General features: G+C 44.1%; 1 protein-coding gene across 6 annotated transcripts in view; it reads right to left on the reverse strand.

Annotated features, from left to right (window-relative positions):
• Nucleotides 1–10,282: 10,282 nt before the first annotated feature.
• The window catches only part of LOC129862603 (protein NDRG4-like), a 41,766-nt gene continuing 35,025 nt past the window's right edge, over nucleotides 10,283–17,023 (reverse strand). For 4 of the 6 annotated variants that reach the window (XM_055934423.1, XM_055934425.1, XM_055934426.1 and 1 more), the window contains 2 exons: nucleotides 16,665–16,703; nucleotides 10,283–13,313 (listed from right to left, as the gene is read on the reverse strand). In XM_055934423.1, coding sequence (XP_055790398.1) covers nucleotides 13,165–13,313; nucleotides 16,665–16,703 — 188 coding nt within the window. In that variant the 3' untranslated portion in view covers nucleotides 10,283–13,164. The remainder of the gene's footprint in view (nucleotides 13,314–16,664; nucleotides 16,704–17,023) is intronic. The other 2 variants (XM_055934424.1, XM_055934428.1) reach the window with 1 other exon arrangement.

Consider the following 17,023-nt stretch of genomic DNA (forward strand, 5'->3'; position numbering starts at 1 on the left):
TATACACAAATGTACATTTACAAACAAAAAAAAACATTTTTTTACCCTACAAAAGGAAATTGAACTGTATTTTAAGACAGTTAAATACTCTACTAACAAAAAAGCTGTTAGAATTGTAAGTGTATGTAGGTCCCTTAAGGTCCTTGTGTAATTGTAATGTGATATTGTACCCCCTAGCTCAATTGTCCATTATATATAATCTATATATACTTGTGTTCCCTTATGTACTTTCTGTATTGATTTGTTGTTAATAAATAAATAAATAAATAAATATATATATTTTTTTTAAATCCCAAAAATGTCTGAATTTACCAAAAGTAGCTCCGAGTATGTGAATGAGTTTATTATAGTGGATGAAATAACGTAAGTTGGGTTGCTAATTAACCTATTGAAGCCGTTCATGTTTGAGCGGATCGATGCCCCAGATCAAAGAGTTTGTTCTCGTAGCAGTGACACAGATACGCTGCCGGAAACACCTCAGCTAGAGTGTCGGTGTAGCTGTGCCACAATCGGGTGTGAGTGCGGATGCTGCCAGATAATGGCTAGATAGTACGAGTGTGTGTGTGTGTTGTAGCGAGATGGTGGCAATACAGCACAAAATCCCAGCGGATGGTGACTATATTACATCCAGTCAGAGGTTCCTCTCAGTCTGTCTGGATGGCGATGTTTTGGACATGTCACTAATCCTTATGAAGGACTTCCGGGCAGAAGAGATACTCAACCAGTCAGCAGCCAATTAAATAATTGCTTAAATTTTTCTTTATTATAAATTGTTTAAAGCTAACACCAGTAGTGGGTAGGTGCTCAATATATACACTGCTCAAAAAAATAAAGGGAACACTAAAATAACACATCCTAGATCTGAATGAATGAACTATTCTTATTAAATACTTTTTTCTCTACATAGTTGAATGTGCTGACAACAAAATCACACAAAAATTATCAATGGAAATCAAATTTATCAACCCATGGAGGTCTGGATTTGGAGTCACTCAAATTAAAGTGGAAAACCACACTACAGGCTGATCCAACTTTGATGTAATGTCCTTAAAACAAGTCAAAATGAGGCTCAGTAGTGTGTGTGGCCTCCACGTGCCTGTATGACCTTCCTACAACGCCTGGGCATGCTCCTGATGAGGTGGCGGATGGTCTCCTGAGGGATCTCCTCCCAGACCTGGACTAAAGCACCCGCCAACTCCTGGACAGTCTGTGGTGCAACGTGGCATTGGTGGATGGAGCGAGACATGATGTCCCAGATGTGCTCAATTGGATTCAGGTCTGGGGAACGGGTGGGCCAGTCCATAGCATCAATGCCTTCCTCTTGCAGGAACTGCTGACACACTCCAGCCACATGTGGTCTAGCATTGTCTTGCATTAGGAGGAACCCAGGGCCAACCGCACCAGCATATGGTCTCACAAGGGGTCTGAGGATCTCATCTCGGTACCTAATGGCAGTCAGGCTACCTCTGGCGAGCCCATGGAGGGCTGTGCGGCCCCCCAAAGAAATGCCACCCCACACCATGACTGACCCACCGCCAAACCGGTTATGCTGGAGGATGTTGCAGGCAGCAGAACGTTCTCCACGGCGTCTCCAGACTGTCACGTCTGTCACATGTCATTTCATCTGTGAAGAGCACAGGGCGCCAGTGGCGAATTTGCCAATCTTGGTGTTCTCTGGCAAATGCCAAACGTCCTGCACGGTGTTGGGCTGTAAGCACAACCCCCACCTGTGGACGTCGGGCCCTCATACCACCCTCATGGAGTCTGTTTCTGACCGTTTGAGCAGACACATGCACATTTGTGGCCTGCTGGAGGTCATTTTGCAGGGCTCTGGCAGTGCTCCTCCTGCTCCTTCTTGCACAAAGGCGGAGGTAGCGGTCCTGCTGCTGGGTTGTTGCCCTCCTACGGCCTCCTCCACGTCTCCTGATGTACTGGCCTGTCTCCTGGTAGCGCCTCCATGCCCTGGACACTACGCTGACAGACACAGCAAACCTTCCTGCCACAGCTCGCATTGATGTGCCATCCTGGATGAGCTGCACTACCCGAGCCACTTGTGTGGGTTGTAGACTCCGTCTCATGCTACCACTAGAGTGAAAGCACTGCCAGCATTCAAAGTGACCAAAACATCAGCCAGGAAGCATAGGAACTGAGAAGTGGTCTGTGGTCACCACCTGCAGAACCACTCCTTTATTGGGGGTGTCTTGCTAATTGCCTATAATTTCCACCTGTTGTCTATTCCATTTGCACAACAGCATGTGAAATGTATTGTCAATCAGTGTTGCTTCCTAAGTGGACAGTTTGATTTCACAGAAGTGTGATTGACTTGGAGTTACATTGTGTTGTTTAAGTGTTCCCTTTATTTTTTGGAGCAGTGTATATAATAAGTAACCTGTAACGATGTTTATCCCAAGCGCTGTTTGGCGCGATGGTAACGCATTCACCGTCTGTCGAATCGCAGACAGCATCGTGATTTATGAAATCTCATTCTAACCAATAATGGTATTTTTAAATTTGAACTCCTTTAAACACCACACTAGCTCTAAAATGTTAGAAAATGAAGATCCTTCTCGGTGTGGCTTGTATGGCCCTACATCTCTACTGAACGTACAGTAGACTTGAAGCTGCTCATTAAAGTGTATAGCTAAAGTATGGCATTGCCATAGATCAGACAGGCTTGATGAAGAACAGGCATTCTTTCTTTTATGGGGTAAACTTTTCAATATAATTTAATTGCACAAACCAAGCGTGAATGGAACTGAAAGTGAGTTAGAATAAGCTCTTGCACAATCCGATATCTTTTCTCATCTATCGTGTTGCCTTGTGAACAGAAGTAGAACATGTTTTCGTTTCTGTTCCTAATATTTTTCCCTACAGCACATATTTGGTCATATTTCATTTGCAAACCCACAAACTATAAAAATGAACTTCCCATTTTTCTTCTCTTACCGTTATTCTTATCAGCATTAATGCCTTAAGTCTTTTTTCACAAGAGGGAGTCACATATCCCTCTCATAATGACACGGGTCTTAGAGCAACTGGTCTAACATCCATTCTGTACTCTGGCCAAACATGAAGTCCTCTCGGATGTTTACATTGATGAGCAGGTCTCCATCATCACCACTGTCCTGCTCAGCCGATAACACATTTTGTCTATGTGAATCTTTGACAATTCAATGTTAAAAATGTCCTGCAGGTGTGTATTATAATATTGTATGTTTTCTCTGCACATTTCTCTCACTGTTCTTCACAGGCCTGGTCGTCACTGAATGATTGTGTGTGTGACCTGAGCGCCCCTTCCCTAATGAGAGCATGTTCCGGACGACTGTGTGATCAAGTTCTCTGTAGCCGATGTGAGTAAGACCTTTAAGCAGGTTAACATTCACAAGACCGCAGGGCCAGATGGATTACCAGGACGCGTACTCAGAGCATGCGCTGACCAGATGGCAAGTGTCTTCACTGACATTTTCAACCTCTCCCTGACCCAATCTGTAATACCTACACGTTACAAGCAGACCACCGTAGTCCCTGTGTAGTGTGTGCTTAGTCCTGTACTCCCTGTTCACCCACTGCGTAGCCGCTGTTGTGGGTCTCATCATCGTTGGTGATCAGGCCTACCACTATCCAACACCATGACGTTGGTAGGCCTGATCACCAACGACGATGAGAGCCTATAGGGAGGAGGTCAGAGACCTGACAGTGTGGCGCCGGAACAACAACCTCTTCCTCAATGTCAGCAAGACAAAGGAGCTGATTGTGTACTACAGGAAACGGAGGGCCAAGCACGCCCCCATTCAAATCGACGGAGAAAGGGGCTGTAGTGGAGCGGGTCGAGAGTTTCGAGTTCCTCAGTGTCCACATTCCTAAGGATCTGTCATGGTCCACACACATCAACAGAGTCGTGAAGAGGGCACGACAAAGCCTCTTCCACCTTAAGAAGCTGAAAAGATTTGGCCTGAGCCCTCAGATCCTCAAAAAGTTTGACAGCTTCCCCATTGAGCACATCTTGACTGGTTGCATCACTGCTTGGTATGGCAACTGCTTGGCATCTCACCGCAAGGCATTACAAAGGGTGGTCCGTACAGCCCAGTACATCACTGGGGCCGAGCTCCCTGCCATCCAGGAACTCTATGCCAGGCGGTGTCAGAGGAAGACTTCAGCCACCCAAGTCATAGACTGTTCTCTCTGCTACCGTATGGCAAGTGGTACTGATACACCAAGCCATATAGTTAGTTAAATAGATAACCAAATAGTTACCCGGACTATTTGCATTGACCCTTTTGGCACTAACTTTTTTGTCTCATCACATACGCTGCTACTGCTACTGTTTATTATCTGTCACTTTATTCCTAGTTATATGTACATATCTACCTCGATTACCTCATACCCCTGCACATCGATTCGGTACTGGTACCCACGTGTACACTATATATACAAAAGTATGTGGACACCCCTTCAAATGTGTGGATTCGAGCACAAAGCGAGGTCCATACAGAAATGGTTTGTCGAGATCGGTGTGGAAGAACTTAACTTGCCTGCACAAAGCCCTGACCTCAGCCCCATCGAACACCGTTGGGATGAATTGGAACGCCGACTGCGAGCCAGGCCTAATCGCCCAACATCAGTTCCTGACCTCACTAATGCTCTTGTGGCTGAATGGAAGCAAATCCCCACAGCAATGTTCCAACATCTAGTGGAAAGCCTTTCCAGAAGAGTGGAGGCTGTTATTGCAGCAAAGGGGGGATGCCCATGATTTTGGAATGAGATGTTCGATGAGCAGATGTCCACATACTTTTGTCATGTAGTGTGTATAGCCAAGTTATTGTTACTCATTATCGTTACTCATTATGTATTTATTAATACTTTTATTATTCTATTTTTTCAGTATTTTCTTTCTCTCTGCATTATTGGGAAGGGCCCCTAAGTAAGCATTTCACTGTTAGTTTAGACCTGTTTTTTACAAAGCATATGCGAACACAATTCGAATTTGATTTGAGACTGTAGAGAACAGTGCCTCAAAGTGCACCAAAAACATCACTCCACAGCAGGTAAGAGACAGGCTTCTGAAATTCTATTTCTAAATATCCACTCTCTAAAGCAATTACCTATAGTGAGAAACAGATCTCTGATATTTTACATAATTTCATTGTGTAATACAGTATTAACGGAAGTTACATGTCTACTGTTCACCTGTTACCTGTCTACTGTTCACCTGTAACCTGTCTACTGTTCACCTGTAACCTGTCTACTGTTCACCTGAGGCCTTTGACCTGTCTACTGTTCACCTGTAACCGGTTACCTGTCTACTATGCACCTGTAACCTGTTACCTGTCTACTGTTCACCTGTAACCTGTCTACTGTTCACCTGTAACCTGTCTACTGTTCACCTGTAACCTGTCTACTGTTCACCTGTAACCTGTCTACTGTTCACCTGTAACCTGTCTACTGTTCACCTGTAATCTGTCTACTGTTCACCTGTAACCTGTCTACTGTTCACCTGTAATCTGTCTACTGTTCACCTGTTACCTGTCTACTGTTCACCTGTAACCTGTTACCTGTCTACTGTTTACCTGTAGCCTGTTACCTGTCTACTGTTCACCCGAGGCCTGTTACCTGTCTACTGTTCACATGTAGCCTGTTACCTGTCTACTGTTTACCTGTAACCTGTCTACAGTTCACCTGTAACCTGTCTACTGTTCATCTGTTACCTGTCTACTGTTCACCTGTAACCTGTTGACTGTTCACCTGAGGCCTGTTACCTGTCTACTGTTCACCTGGGGCCTGTTACCTGTTGACTGTTCACCTGTAGCCTGTTACCTGTCTACTGTTCACCTGTAACCTGTCTACTGTTCACCTGTAGCCTGTCTACTGTTCACCTGTTACCTGTCTACTGTTCACCTGTTACCTGTCTACTGTTCACCTGTAACCTGTCTACTGTTCACCTGTAGCCTGTCTACTGTTCACCTGTAGCCTGTCTACTGTTCACCTGTAACCTGTTACCTGTCTACTGTTCACCTGTAACCTGTCTACTGTTCACCTGAGGCCTGTTACCTGTCTACTGTTAACCTGTAGCCTGTTACCTGTCTACTGTTTACCTGTAGCCTGTTACCTGTCTACTGTTCACCTGAGGCCTGTTACCTGTCTACTGTTCACCTGTAGCCTGTTACCTGTCTACTGTTTACCTGTTACCTGTCTACTGTTCACCTGAGGCCTGTTACCTGTCGACTGTTCACCTGTAGCCTGTTACCTGTCTACTGTTCACCTGTAACCTGTCTACTGTTTACCTGTAGCCTGTTACCTGTCTACTGTTCACCTGTAGCCTGTTAGCTGTCTACTGTTTACCTGTAGCCTGTCTACTGTTTACCTGTAGCCTGTCTACTGTTTACCTGTAGCCTGTAACCTGTCTACTGTTTACCTGTTACCTGTCTACTGTTCACCTGAGGCCTGTTACCTGTCGACTGTTCACCTGTAGCCTGTTGCCTGTCTACTGTTCACCTGTAGCCTGTTGCCTGTCTACTGTTCACCTGTAACGTGTCTACTGTTCACCTGAGGCCTGTTACCTGTCTACTGTTCACCTGTAGCCTGTTACCTGTCTACTGTTTACCTGTAGCCTGTTACCTGTCTACTGTTCACCTGAGGCCTGTTACCTGTCTACTGTTCACCTGTAACCTGTCTACTGTTCACCTGAGGCCTTTTACCTGTCTACTGTTCACCTGTAACCTGTTACCTGTCTACTGTTCACCTGTAACCTGTCTAATGTTCACCTGTAACCTGTCTACTGTTTACCTGTAACTGGTCTACTGTTCACCAGTTACCTGTCTACTGTTCACCTGTAACCTGTCTACTGTTCACCTGTAACCTGTCTACTGTTCACCTGAGGCCTTTTACCTGTCTACTGTTCACCTGTAACCTGTTACCTGTCTACTGTTCACCTGTAACCTGTCTACTGTTCACCTGTAACCTGTCTACTGTTCACCTGTTACCTGTCTACTGTTCAAATGTTACCTGTCTACTGTTCACCTGTTACCTGTCTACTGTTCACCTGTTACCTGTCTACTGTTCACCTGTTACCTGTCTACTGTTCACCTGTTACCTGTCTACTGTTTACCTGTAGCCTGTTACCTGTCTACTGTTCACCTGAGGCCTGTTACCTGTCTACTGTTTACCTGCTACCTGTCTACTGTTCACCTGAGGCCTGTTACCTGTCGACTGTTCACCTGTGGCCTGTTACCCGTCTACTGTTCACCTGTAACCTGTCTACTGTTTACCTGTAGCCTGTTACCTGTCTACTGTTCACCTGTAGCCTGTTACCTGTCTACTGTTTACCTGTAGCCTGTAACCTGTCTACTGTTCACCTGTAGCCTGTTACCTGTCTACTGTTTACCTGTAGCATTTTACCTGTCTACTGTTCACCTGAGGCCTGTTACCTGTCTACTGTTCACCTGTAACCTGTCTACTGTTCACCTGTAACCTGTCTACTGTTTACCTGTAGCCTGTTACCTGTCTACTGTTCACCTGTAGCCTGTTACCTGTCTACTGTTCACCTGTAACCTGTCTACTGTTCACCTGTAACCTGTCTACTGTTTACCTGTAGCCTGTTACCTGTCTACTGTTCACCTGAGGCCTGTTACCTGTCTACTGTTCACCTGTAACCTGTCTACTGTTCACCTGTAACCTGTCTACTGTTCACCTGAGGCCTATTACCTGTCTACTGTTCACCTGTAACCTGTCTACTGTTCACCTGTAACCTGTCTACTGTTCACCTGAGGCCTATTACCTGTCTACTGTTCACCTGTTGCCTGTCTACTGTTCACCTGTAACCTGTCTACTGTTCACCTGTAGCCTGTTACCTGACTACTGTTTACCTGTAGCCTGTTACCTGTCTACTGTTCACCTGTAGCCTGTTACCTGTCTACTGTTTACCTGTTACCTGTCTACTGTTCACCTGAGGCCTGTTACCTGTCGACTGTTCACCTGTAGCCTGTTACCTCTCTACTGTTTACCTGTTACCTGTCTACTGTTTACCTGTAGCCTGTCTACTGTTCACCTGTAGCCTGTTACCTGTCTACTGTTCACCTGTTACCTGTCTACTGTTGACCTGTAGCCTGTTACCTGTCTACTGTTCACCTGTAACCTGTCTACTGTTCACCTGAGGCCTGTTACCTGTCTACTGTTCACCTGTAGCCTGTTACCTGTCTACTGTTGACCTGTAGCCTGTTACCTGTCTACTGTTCACCTGAGGCCTGTTACCTGTCTACTGTTCACCTGTAGCCTGTTACCTGTCTACTGTTCACCTGTAGCCTATGAAAGTGGAGGGTCTGTTGCTGGGTCTGAAGAGGCGTATTTTGTGTGCGCTGGAGTAGGAGGATGATGGGGATCTGACTGTGTCTCTGCAGGTCATAAAGAACGAACTGCCTCAGATCCAGCAGCTTATTGCATAAACCATAAATAAAAGTTCGAAAAAATTGGGGCCAAACTTAACAATACCACTCACAGCTACCAATGTCTCAACACATACACTGTATCACAATTCCAGTGAGTCAGAAGTTTACATACACTAAGTTGACTGTGCCTTTAAACAGCTTGGAAAATTCCTTGGCGTTAGAAGCTTCTGATAGGCTAATTGACATCATTTGAGTCAATTGGAGGTGTACCTGTGGATGTATTTCAAGGCCTACCTTCAAACTCAGTGCCTCTTTGCTTGACATCATGGGAAAATCTAAAGAAATCAGCCGAGACCTCAGAAAACAAACTGTAGACCTCCACAAGTCTGGTTCATCCTTGGGAGCAATTTCCAAACGCCTGAATGTACCACGTTCATCTGTACAAACAATAGTACGCAAGTATAAACACCATGGGACCACGCAGCTGTCATACCGCTCAGGAAGGAGACGCGTTCTGTCTCCTAGAGATGAATGTACTTTGGTGCGAAAAGTGCAAATCAATCCCAGAACAACAGCAAAGGACCTTGTGAAGATGCTGGAGGAAACAGGTACAAAAGTATCTATATCCACAGTAAAACGAGTCCTATATCGACATAGCCGCTCAGCAAGGAAGAAGCCACTGCTACAAAACCGCCATAAAAAAGCCAGACTACGGTTTGCAACTGCACATGGGGACAAAGATTGTACTTTTTGGAGAAATGTCCTCTGGTCTGATGAAACAAAAATAGAACTTACCATCGTTATGTTTGGAGGAAAAAGGGGGAGGCTTGCAAGCCGAAGAACACCATCCCAACCGTGAAACACGGGGGTGGCAGCATCATGTTGTGTGGGTGCTTTGCTGCAGGAGGGATTGGTGCACTTCACAAAATAGATGGCATCATGAGGGGGGAAAATTATGTGGATATATTGAAGCAACATCCCAAGACATCAGTCAGGAAGTTAAAGCCTGACCCCAAGCATACTTCCAAAGTTGTGGCAAAATGGCTTAAGGAAAAGTCAAGGTATTGGAGTGGCCATCACAAAGCCCTGACCTCACTCAGTTACACCAGCTCTGTCAGGAGGAATGGGCCAAAACTCACCCAACTTATTGTGGGAAGCTTGTGGAAGGCTACCCGAAACTGTTGACCCAAGTTAAACAATTTAAAGGCAATGCTACCAAATACTAATTGAGTGTATGTAAACTGCTGACCCACTCTGAATGTGATGAAAGAAATAAAAGCTGAAATAAATCATTCTCTCTAATATTCTGCATTTCACATTCTTAAAATAAAGTGGTGATCCTAACTGACCTAAGATAGGGAATTTTTACTAGGAATAAATGTCAGGAATTGTGGAAAAACTGAGTTTAAATGTATTTGGCTAAGGTGTATGTAAACTTCCGACTTCAACTGTATATTCAGCTATGGCTCTTGGGGTCGTGACCCCAAACCTGCTCAACTTTGTGCGACTGTATAGCAGCCTGAGCTCTCTAGTTGTGGGGGTCAGTATTCCAGGCAGTGTGGTGATTCACATCTCCAACACCATCCAGGGGCCGAACGTCGTCACATTCGGGGTAGCCCTTTACTATAACTGCTACAACAAAGACGCTGTCTGCCACTTCAACATCACCGCCAAAATGGTCACCCCAACAGCAAGGTTAATTTTGGGTGAACTACTGTATATATACAACAATAATGTTTGAGTTGCATCTAAATAAGTGTTTATTGCTCACTTGACAGAGTGTATTTTGTTGTGTACATATCCAGCATCGGTGGGAGCAAGTGAAAAAATGTGTGAATCATTACTTTTTCAATAAAACCAGTGTTGCAAAGAAATGCACTTATTAAACATATGACTCCATGCTGAGTTAAAGTCTTTATTTCTTTGTCTTTACATGTTCAATGCATGGACAGAGACAGATTACACTATATATACTGTATATATATTTAAACTTTACATTACACATTTTATGACTAAGCAGGTAAGAGTCAATCCTACTATCTCTGTGAACAGAAACAATGTTGGGGAGACTCCCATGAAACCATACAGTCAAAAAACAACTTATTGCTCAATATAAATCAATCAATAATACTGTAATAATGATAATAATAATAATAATACACGAGAACCAATATACCACTGAAAACTTCATTCTATTGTTATGTAAAAATAGGAACTCTAGGAAAGAGGAACCTAATGCTGTTTGTCACAATACAATAGTGTTGGAGTGCTCTATCTACAGAGCAAGGAGGACCCGGAAGGACTTGGGTTCTCTTGGACGAGTTAGGGTAGGGTAGGAGTTAGGGTACAATGTAGGGTAGGAGTTAGGGTACAATGTAGGGTAGGAGGTAGGGTAGGAGTTAGGGTACACTGTAGGGTAGGAGTTAGGGTACAATGGAGGGTAGTAGTTAGGGTAGGGTAGGAGTTAGGGTACAGTGTAGGGTAGTAGTTAGGGTAGGAGTTAGGGTAGAGGTTAGGGTACAATGTAGGGTAGTAGTTAGGGTAGGGTAGGAATTAGGGTACAGTGTAGGGTAATAGTTAGGGTAGGATGTAGGGTAGGAGTTAGGGTACAATGTAGGGTAGGAATTAGGGTACAATGTAGGGTAGGAGTTAGGGAAGGGGGGAAAGCAGCTACAAGCACTAGTGGGTAATGGTGGTGGGTGGGTGGAAGGGGGCACTTGGACAATACTGTACAGCACTTCAATATGACCAATTACATTCAGGGGCCACCAGGCAGTGTGCATGAGACTGAGGGAGGGGTCAAAATCAGGCCTGCTCAGAGTTGACAGCAACAGTAGTCTTACGGAGAGAAAATGCATGACCTCAGCCTTAAATATCACACATTAAGGTGCATGCAAACAGATTGGAGGAGTATAAGGGTGTGTTTGTTGACCTGACCCAATATCCTCTCCCAGAAGCCCCACTCATACCCTCTTTACATGTATTATCCCCCCTTATTGTCCCCCGATCAAGACATTTTGTAGATCCAGCTCTCTCACACTCTTTCCATCTTTACAAATGAAAATGTGTTTTATTCATCCAGACATAATCTCTCCCTTTCCCTCGCTCTTTGTCAGAAGTAATTTATGAATTAATCTCTCTGTTCTAAAATGGTTGCTGTGTACCCCTTGGGGACCGTTGCTCGTTGGTGCACTGTTGCTAGGCAACACTATGAACTGAAAAGTGACCTCAGCTGATAGCCCTTTTGGGGCGACTGGACGTATCTGTAAGGGGCGGGGCATCTTGTGGTTGGGGGTGGGATTTCCCTACATTCCTAGCTTTGAGCAATGGGCTCCAAAAAAGTCCCGTCCCTTACAGACGGTCCCAGGAAGCACCCTGCAGTAGTAGTTATCCTACCTCACCCTTGTCGGGGATGCAGAGATTGGCATTCAAATAGAGAATAGGGAGATGTTTTTACTGAGAATAAGGAATGCAAATAGAATGTAGAAAGACATTACTGTGCAAATTGTCAGGGACAACAGTTCCTCCTCATAGGACTAGCTTAACTCAATGGGTAGTTTATCACAGCAGCTAGCAGCACACTCCTCTTCATTAACAACGACCAGTATTTCAGCTCAATATCATGGGGGGAAAAAGAGGTCTGTGGGATGTTAGGATGTTGGTTCTCTATGTGAGCTATGCATATGGGTATGTAAATACATGAACATTTGTTTTGTGAAAACACATTTACTGTGACACATTGACAGTGTTTGCGTGTGTGCGTAAGTTTGTGCATGTTTTGTGCTTCTGTGCCGATGTCATTTCAATCGGTCCCCTTACAGAGCCCAGCCGTCGTAGGTTAGTGTGTGTGTGTAGATTTGTTTTATCTGACCTGAGAGAAGAACATCTCAGATCTAACAGGTTCTTCCTCGGCTCCTAGGTCTGGTTTGGTTTGGGTCAAGGTGTGATTGTCATTTGGGAGACCACTAAGAACCGATCCTCGGCAGAACTACTTCCATTTTAGGGAGCTGGAAATGACCGTGGTCACATTGCCTATAGGGTGGATGCTCCTACCAATGCAGGTGAGTGGAATCACGTGGGCTACATGGGTATAGAATCACACTACATGTATTTATGCTTCTTTATGACCATCAATGGGTAAACGCCATGCGAGGAATGTGGAGTGGAAATACTGATCTAGTAGCTGTCACACAGACACATCCTCCACAGTGTGATATAAAACCCCTCTGAAATATAAGGCTGTGTGCTGCTTTCTGTCAAATCCTGAACTTCCCAGACAAAGAGCAAGAATAGAGCAACCTAATACATAATGTCCTGTATGTCTTTTCCCCAGTGACCAACCATCCTCACTGACCACAACCCACTTAACTACCATCATTGACCACCTCACAGAAACTGTCGGCAGGCAAGCGGATGAGTGTGGGAGGGGGCAGATGAGGCTATGGGTCTGAGTGTAAGAGGGCGGGCGCAGGTGGAGGGCTGGGGGAGCAGGGAAAATGAAGGGGGATGAGACACTGAGCAAAACAAACAACAATTCAAGAAAACCAAAACTGTTTCTTAAGTTTAAGGGGGGAGAGTAATACATTGGTGTCATTTTACAGTGAGGGGAGGGGGTGGCAAAAGATGTCAAATACTGAGGGACTTTGGGAAAGATAATACAGAGACAAATAGAGATAAATAGGGAGAACATCCTGCACTAACAATTTCAAAGTAGAAACTCATCTCTCTTTAACCAACATCATTCTGTCTGTCTGTTTATCTACGTGTATGTGTGTTTGAGGGTTCAGCAGGACACCTCCATGGTATGGCTGACCTGGCCCTCGTTGCTGTCAGTGTGTGTAAAACCCCGGATACGAGAGCTCTCAATAGAGCTGCCACTGGTCAGCGAGGCCGTCCGGGAGCGTGCCAGACGGGTCATACTGGCAGAGGGCACTAAGAGAGAGACAGACAGATAAAAAGAGAGAGGGAGACAGAGAGACAAAGAGAGCAAAATAAATAAGACAGAATGAAATAGTGGAAGGTACAATTTTGGGAGGTCAGTCTGAAGGTAAAGGTAGACAGTCCCCTCCCCCCATTTTAGAGGAGCAAATGTATTGGGACCAATTCACTTACATGTGTATGAATGTAGCAAAAAGTTAAGTATTTGGTCCCATATATACAGTGCCTTTGGAAAGTGTGACTTTTTCCACATTTTGTTACGTTATAGCCTTATTCTAAATAAAAAAATCCTCAGCAATCTACACAACCGATCGCTGCAGCTGTACATAGTCCATCTGTAAACTACCCACCCAATTTACCTACCTCACCCCCATACTGCTTTTATTTATTTACTTTTCTGCTCTTTTGCACACCAGTATCTCTTCTTGCACATGATCGTCTGATGATTTATCACTCCAGTGTTAATCTGCTAAATTGTAATTATTCGATTTATTGCCTACCTCATGCCTTTTGCACACATTGTATATAGATTCTCTTTTTTCTACCATGTTATTGACTTGTTTATTGTTTACTCCATGTGTAACTCTGTGTTGTTGTCTGTTCACACTAAGCTATGCTTTATCTTGGCCAGGTCGCAGTTGCAAATGAGAACTTGTTCTCAACTAGCCTACCTGGTTAAATAAAGGTGAAATAAAAAATAAAATAAATAAACAATACGCCATAATGACAGAGTGAAAACAAGTTTTAGAAATGTTTGCAAATTTATTACAAATAAAATGGAGAAATACCTTATTTACATAAGTATTCAGACCCTTTGCTATAAGACTCGAAATTGAGCTTGGGTGCATCCTGTTTCCATTGATCATCCTTGAGCTGTTTCTACAACTTGATTGTCCACCTGTGGTAAATTCAAATGATTGGACATGATTTGGAAAGGCAAACACCTGTCTATATAAGGTCCCACAGTTGATAGTGTATGTCCAGGGGCAGCAGCTAGCCTAGTGGTTAGAGCATTGGGCCAGTAACCAGAAGGTTTCTGGATTGAATCCCCGAGCTGACAAGGTAAAAATCTGTTGTTCTGCCCCTGAGCAAGGCAGTTAACCCACTGTTCCCCGGGCCCCGAAGACGTGGATGTTGATTACGGCAGCACCCCGAACCTCTCTGATTCAGAGGGGTTGGGTTAAATGCGGAAGACACATTTCAGTTGAATACACTCAGTTGGACAACTGACTAGGTATCCCCCTTTCCCACAGTTGACAGTGCATGTCAGAGCAAAAACCAAGCCGTGAGGTCGAAGGAATTGTCCTTATAGCTCAGAGACAGGATTGTGTCGAAGCACAGATCTGGGGAAGGTACCAAAACATTTCTGCAGCATTGAAGGTCCCCAAGAACCCTCCATCATTCTTAAATTGAAGAAGTTTGAAACCAGCAAAATGCTTCCTCGAGCTGGCCACCCGGCCAAACTGAGCAGTCGGGGGGAAGGGCCTTGGTCAGGGAGGTGACCCGATGGTTCTTGGTCACCAGAGTTCCTCTGTAGAAATGGAAGAACCTTCCAGAAGGACAACTCTCTGTAGCACTCCACCAATCAAGCCTTTATGGTAGAGTGGCCAGACGGAAGCCACTCCTCAGTAAAAGGCACATGACAGCCGACTTGGAGTTTGCCAAAAGGCACCTAAAGGACTCTCAGACAATGAGAAACAAGATTCTCTGGTCTGATGAAACCAAGATTGAACTCTTTGGCCTGAATGACAAGCATCACGTCTGGAGGAAACCAGGCACCATCCCTAAGGTGAAGCATGGTTGTGGCAGCATCATGCTGTAGGGATGTTTTTCAGTGGCACGGACTGGGAGACTAGTCATTATTGAGGCAAAGATGAACGGAGCAAAGTACAGAGAGATCCTTGATGAACACCTGCTCCAGACCACTCAGGACCTCAGACTGGGCTAAAGGTTCACCTTCCAACAGGACAACGACCCTAAGCACACAGCCAAGACAACACAGGAGTGGCACGGGACAAGTCTCTGAAAGTCCCTAAGTGGCCCAGCCAGAGCCCGGGCATGAACCCGATCAAACATCTCTGGAGAGACCTGAAAATAGCTGTGCAGCAATGCTCCCCATCCAATATGACAGAGCTTGAGAGGATCTGCAGAGAAGAATGGGAGAAGCTCCCCAAATACAGGTGTGCCAAGCTTGTAGCGCCATACCAAAGAAGACTCCATGCTGTAATCGCTGCCAAAGATGCTTACTTCCGTATATGTGATATTTCCATTTTTCCATTTTTTTTTTCATGAATTAGCGAAAATGTCTAAAAACCTGTTTTTGCTCTGTCATTATGTGGTAATGTGTGTAGATTGATGAGGGAAAAAACAATGTAATCAATTTTAGAATAAAGCTTTTTAGAATAAATAAACAAAATGTGGAACAAGTCAAGGGGTCTGAATACTTTCCGAAGGCACTGTATAGCACGCAATTACTACTAGTTTGTGACTACAAATTTGTTGGATGAATTTGCTGTTTGTTTTGGTTGTGTTTCAGACTTTTGTTCCCAATAGAAATGAATGGTAAATAATGTATTGTGTCATTTTGGAGTCACTTTTATTGTAAATTTGAATAGAATATGTTTCTAAACACTTCTACATGAATGTGGATGCTACCAGGATTACGGAAAGTCCTGAATGAATCGTAAATAATGACGAGTGAGAAAGTTACAGATGCACAAATATCAAACGGGGGGACTATGTACAGAAAGTGCTGGAATTTCTAAACGGTTCACCCAATATGGATGAAAATACCTTCAAATCAAAGCTGCACTTTAACCTCATAGTCATTGTTTGTTTTCAAATGCAAACTTTTAGAGTAAAGAGCCAAAATAATAAAAAATGCTTCACTGTCCCAATCATTATTCTGGGCACTGTATTTGCATAACAGGCCTATTAGCTATAATATTCAATTTACAATCTGGCAAGACCTATTCCTATTTGTTTTCATGCAAACATTCCTCAAAAAGTTGCTTCACTTGGATACTCCAATGTGCCAATGAGAGTTCAATTCTGGATCATAATTAACTGTATCCCATGCAAAGATCAAGATAGAAAATGCAATGGCAGGGATGGGGAAAAAAGTAACAATGGCATATTTTCCCTTAGGCTGAGGAAAAATGCATAAAAAAAACAATTTTGAATAAAATCGTCAAGATTGCAAATGACCAGGAATCAAGCGCCAAAACGAATAAAATGCAATAATAAGTCACAAGGCAGATATATGATCAGAGTATTATCACTCCACATCTCATGTAGGGGAAGAAGAGAGGAGGAGGTCAGAGGTGAACAGCAAACAGGAAGTACCTGGCCCTCCACTCAACCTCCGATCCTTCACATACGCAACTGAGCGAAGGCAGGAAAACATAGAGGGCAAGATTAACACAACACAGGTCCCTGCAATAGACATCACATCGCACCATACCAAACAACATTTTGACAACACAGTCCGAACTGGACTCCATCACACATTCAGAACAACCCAACGTACAGACAGTGTTTAAGCAGAGGATTAAGACAAACAAGGGAGAAGACTGTACAACATTGTATTTCTAAGGTATGGAGAGATAAACTCAGTCAAGGTAGTGATGCCTAGTTTCTGAGAGACCGCAAACACATGCACAGTCTCACACACTCACTCACATATGACAAATTACTGTAATTGG

Source organism: Salvelinus fontinalis, chromosome 9 (genome assembly GCF_029448725.1).
Source record: "Salvelinus fontinalis isolate EN_2023a chromosome 9, ASM2944872v1, whole genome shotgun sequence".
In the NCBI taxonomy this organism is placed as follows: domain Eukaryota; kingdom Metazoa; phylum Chordata; class Actinopteri; order Salmoniformes; family Salmonidae; genus Salvelinus; species Salvelinus fontinalis.